The sequence below is a fragment of the Panthera uncia genome (assembly GCF_023721935.1).
Source record: "Panthera uncia isolate 11264 chromosome D3 unlocalized genomic scaffold, Puncia_PCG_1.0 HiC_scaffold_8, whole genome shotgun sequence".
NCBI classification, from domain to species: domain Eukaryota; kingdom Metazoa; phylum Chordata; class Mammalia; order Carnivora; family Felidae; genus Panthera; species Panthera uncia.
Genome location: NW_026057586.1, coordinates 581,193 through 586,307, shown reverse-complemented (window position 1 = coordinate 586,307; position 5,115 = coordinate 581,193). Strand labels below are relative to the sequence as shown.

Sequence of the window (5,115 nt, the reverse complement as noted above, 5' to 3'; positions counted from 1 at the left end):
CCCCCGCGCCCCCCCCGGGAGCTCACCCCTGCGCCCCCCGGGAGCTCACCAAACTATATCCTCTACGCTCAAACCACGGCATCTGCCGTGGGTCCAGCAGCAGGACCACAGTCAGGGCTCTGGCTTCACCTCCAGAAACAAAGCCTCGATGGGGCTCCGAGCTGCCAGCAGGTGACACAGGGTAGCTTCTCACTTACGGGCCGTGAAAGTCACAGTTCTGTTCGCTTTCTGTCCCAAGAACCTATGCTGGCCTGTCACCTGGGGCGATAGGTGGGGGCAGTCCGTGGTCTCGGCTGCACGGGGGTGGCCTGGGGACACAGGCACATGTCCCCACCTGGGAGTCAGCGGCAGGACAGGGAGCGGGACTCCCCAGAGGAGGGCAGGCAAAAGGTGAGCCGTTCATTTTCCAAATCATTTCAATCAGATTTTTTGAAACAGGGAATCCGTGGCAAAATGTGACTAGCTCTGCCGCAGCCAGGAAGAGGGGGGAGAGGCCAGCTGAGACTGAACCACAGTCACACGGAGGCCACACCCGGGAGGGGCGACCGTGGACGCTGTCTGTTGTGACCCGCTTTACAGACAGGGAGACCGAGTCTCTCGGAGCCAAGTGCTTGCTTGAGGCCACAAAGCAAAGAGGGATATCTCCTGGCGTGGAGGGCCTCTCTTTACTAGCGTCCCGTCATTCTGTCTGTTTCTCATTAATTTGCCTAAAAAGCTCCAGCCGTGAACGAGCAAGCAGCAGCTCTCCACCTGTGCAGGGTCATTACAGACCGGCGAGCGCCGGTGGTGGCCGGGACGGGCTGGCTCAGGGAGCGGGGCCCTGGGGACCCGTGCAGCCCTCCTTACCTTGCAGGCTGACCCTCCCCACCCCTCCCTGACACCCCCCCCCCTCGCGCCCCCCGGGGTTGCCAGCAACCACTGGGGAGTCACTAAGGTGAAGCTGGCAGGTTCAAGCGGCCGCAGTGAGCCCGGTGCCCTGCCTGGAATGTTCCCTCCAACGCATTTGCCAGCAGAAGCCCGTCAAATTTACAGCTAGAGATTCTGTAGTCATTTCTGTAATTGGCCAGGAAAATCAAGCCTTATGAAGGCAATGTTTTGTTTGAACTGTGCCTTATTTCATAAAATTTCCTTAAAGCAATTATGTTTTAATAAATGTGGCTGAGGTCATGGATGGCACCTCATTTCGTAACGGAACCTGCATCCCATGGCAATTAGCAGCGGAGAAATGAGCATGATGGGACCAGTAGCTGGGGCACGTGACGTTTTCTCTATAGGAGCTACAGATAATCTATGAATCTTGCCCCAAACACCCAGCAACTTGCAACATTCCTCACCTCCAAGTCGGGTCTGTGAAATTGCTTTAAGTAAACAAAACAAGATACCAGAAGGTAGCATGTCAGTGTATGATTTATGGTGTGAATTGAACGTCTTTGTGTGATTAAACACATAATTAACCCCCAGGAGCAAAGTGTCACAATATTGAACAACTCGACTCAAGACTGGCCCTTTGGGCCCGCCCCACATGTCTGCCCAGGAGGGTCTATGTCCAGGAGGGTTTCTGTGCCCAGGAGGGTCTGTGTCTCTGGGGAAGGTCTGTGTGCCTGGGATGGTCCATCTGTTCAGGGACCCCTTCCTCGGGGAGCCTTAGCCCTGGGTTTACCCTGACCCTGCTGGGAAGCACACTGGGCCAGCCTTGGGCCACCACAGAGAATGGAAGGGGACCCCAAAGAGACGCACATCCAGGAACAACTTTCCACGCCTTTGTTTAAGACAAAAACAGTAAATGAGTGGATATTTATCCAATGCAGGTAAAACTGGATAATTCCAATTCAGGGAGTGCCTCGAATCTCATGTCATCTGGTCTCTGTCTTCTCCAACGGAAACTAGAAACCGTAAGGAACAGACCAGCCAACGGCTGGAGGACTGCAGGGCCGGGCAGTGGGCGCCCAGAGGAGTGACTTCTCGGTGGGGGAGGCCCCCTCTCGGGACCTGGGGAGGGACACCAGCCAGCCACACTGGAGCTTCAGGGTCAAGAGGCAGGAGAGGAGGCTGGCCAGCCTCGTGCACATTCCGGAGTCACCTGGGGCAGGCGGACACAGCCTCCTGCGGACACACCCCCAGTCCCCGCCTCCTTACATGGCTGGGGGTCATTTGTGCCTTGTCTGCTAGGAAGCTCAGAGGTAAAGGCCCAGTTACCCCTCTCTGAGTTTCCAGAAGCTTGTCCTCTGCCATTTTCCCCTCTCCCGTTAACTGGTATTTTCTTTATTGTAAACAACCCCAAATCCCTTTTGGAAACAGACGGGCAGTAACTGGGCCCAGAGGGAGGACGCCCTCACCCATCCTGTGCACGGAGCTGCTTCGCCCGGTGCCCCTGGCCCCCCACCCTCCTCAGAGACGGGATGTCAGTGGTAAAGTAACAGGTAGGGCTGTGACAGTTGGAGGGACAGACTGAGAGCCACGTGCAGAGACATTTCTTCACAACCACGATGACGAGGCAGTAAACCGTCCTTTCACGTTAACGCACTAAATACTTAGGGCCAATTCTAGCGAATCCTCGGCGTGGAGGCCGGGACCCTGGTGATGGTGCCCGGGATGCCATGTGCCCGGGGCGGCTGCTCCAGCCTCATCCTGCCTGCAGGAGAGCCTCGCGGCCCGGGGCTCAGGGAGGGACACTCTGGCTCCTGCCTGTCCCCAGCATCCTGACGGCATGCCCAGAGGAAACCCTGCCTCCCCCACCCCTCAACTCAGCCCCGCCCCCACCCAGACCCCTCCCCCCTGCCCGTCACAGGTGCCTCTGGTCCTGAGACCCGTCCGCCTTCTTGCAGCGAGAGGAGCAGAGGGTAGGGCCTGGGCCCGGCTCGTGCCAACGGCCCCCACCAGGCGGGTAGGCCCTCCTCCGGGCGCCCTCGGTGGGGCCTGTGGCTCGGGGGACACTCCTTTCAGCAGAGTCTCACACAAAGACAGCGTCACCTGGTAGGCCAGCAATGTGGGCTGGCCCTCGTTCCCACAGACTGCCCGTCCCCGGACACTCAGGAGGGTGACCAGCCACCCAGTGTCCCCAGGACTTGGCTGGCCTTAGTGCTCCCAGCCCCGTGCCCCAGGAACCCCTGGGGTGGACACGCCGGACAGCTGGCCGCCCTGAAGCCCGACCTGCGCGTCCGGCCCCCAGCTCCGGTCACTGTGCTGCGGCCTCGGAGCTGTGGTTCCCCCCCATCTGGGGCCCCAGGGAGCCAAGGGCAAGAGGGGAGCTAACCTGAAGCGGGGGTGCCCGTTCGACCACCTCCTCCCTGCAGCCTGCTTCCCTGGCTGTGAGTGTCCCCGGCTGCCCTGACCAAGCCCCCTGAACCGGGCAGCTCCAAACAGGGGAAATTCATTCTCTCTGGAGGCCAGTGGTCCGAGATCGAGAGTCTCAGTGCCATGCCGCCCGGAGAATCTGGAGGAGGACGCTTCCTGTCTCTTCCAGGTCTGGTCGTGCCGGAGCCCCTGGCTTTCGACCACGTGTCCCCAGTCTCCGTCTCCGTCATCTCATGGCTTCTCTGTGGGGTCTGCAGCGTCCTCTCTGAGGACGACGGTCCTACCCGGGCCTCCTCATCCCGGACGACACCCTCTGAGCTCGTCACACCTGCAAGTCCCTGAGCATCCTCTTCGGGGACCCTGCTCAGCCCAGCACACCTCCTCTCTGTGGCAGGAGTGAGACGGCTCTGCTCGCCCCATCCTTGTGGACTCAACGGTGTCCTTGCCAATCTTTCTGGGATCCCAGACCCCAGGAGTCGCAGCACTTGACGAGCTGTGGGGCACATACGGACGCCATCTGCAGAACGGCTGCTCGGAATCCCAGACTCTGAGCAGCAAATGTCCGTGGCCTCCTGGAGCCCAGGCTGACCACAGGCCACGGGGCAGGCCCGCTGCCGGACCGCATCACCGGGTGCAGGGTCGCCTCCCAGCTCGGTGCACCACGGAAAACCCCACTGACGCTCACGCGGACCCCACCCCGGATGCCAGGTGGTCGGCCCTGAGCGGCACGTGGGAGCTCGTGTCCTCGGTGTCCAGACGGCCCCCGTCCTGGCCCGATGCCTCGCCAAGCTCGAAAAGATGAGCACAGGCTGTGTATCACGCGGCGCCCGAGGACGTGTTGTGAGTTCGCTATGATCCGACCACTCACATCCCGCGGCGGAAGAACTTTCCCGCACACGCCAGGTGAACAAAGACCTAAAACCCCAAGCTCAGACCCGGACGCTCCTTCCGGCACGACCGCACTGTCTCTGCTTCCAAAGGCGCCAGCTTCTATCCTAGAGGCTCGTCCTGGGGCGAGACCCTCTGCCTGGGTGGCAGGTGTGCTTTCGGGCCACAGCGGGGACAGCAGGCCATCAGCGCCCCAACCTGCCGGAGGGAGGCACTGAGTCTCCTCACCGGGGCTTCTCCCTTCCTCCCCCAAGGTCTGGGGGTCCGACAAACCCTAGACACTTGGGGAAGGGTCCTCTGGTCTCAGTCTGCAGACACCCACAGTGTCCACGTGCATGGCTGAGGCTGGACCCCAAGGGCACGGGCACCACGTCCTGCTGGTCACGAGTTGCTGACCATCCAGGCCACTCTGAGGAAGCAAAGGTGGTCCTTCCCCCGGCTCGGGGCCAGCCCACCCCCCACAACACCACTCCAGGCCATCCCCCGGAGCGCAGCCTTGTCTGATGCCAAGGCAGGGCTGCAGGCACCGGGGAGGGGCGGGGCAGCCACCCCCTGAGACCCCGGGGCAGGAGCAGAGGCTTCCCCGCAGGGGGCTTTTCTTGTGAGTCCCCCCCAGCGCTCGGGAATTTGCTCAAAGTGGCTGGCAGGCTGGCAGAGATCCGAGGTGAGACCCCCGGTGCATCCTCGGAGGGGGCTAACGGTCAGCCCATCCCATCTCTCCGAGTGGGGTCAGCAGCGGAACCTTTATCCACTCACTTTATCGACTTGGCCACGTGGGAATCGCCCCCCTGGTTTGGGGCTGAGGTAGGAAAGCTAATACTTCCAGCAAGCACCCCGCCTTAAAAGGCAGGCTCTCAGCCCTCACCGTGTCCCCATCTCACCAGGACCGTTAGGACCGGCACTCGGGACTGCTCCTGGCAGAAAGACCCCAAA

The 5,115-nt window shown here is 61.1% G+C and overlaps 1 protein-coding gene across 1 annotated transcript in view; it reads left to right on the top strand.

The window, feature by feature from the left end:
- LOC125914699 (collagen alpha-1(I) chain-like) overlaps positions 1-3,636 on the top strand; it is a 20,171-nt gene extending 16,535 nt beyond the window's left edge. Inside the window, exons 13-15 of the mRNA XM_049620250.1 lie at positions 2,826-2,884; positions 3,102-3,236; positions 3,354-3,636. Of these exons, the coding sequence (XP_049476207.1) occupies positions 2,826-2,884; positions 3,102-3,236; positions 3,354-3,636 (477 nt within the window). The remainder of the gene's footprint in view (positions 1-2,825; positions 2,885-3,101; positions 3,237-3,353) is intronic.
- The last annotated feature ends 1,479 nt before the right edge of the window (positions 3,637-5,115 follow it).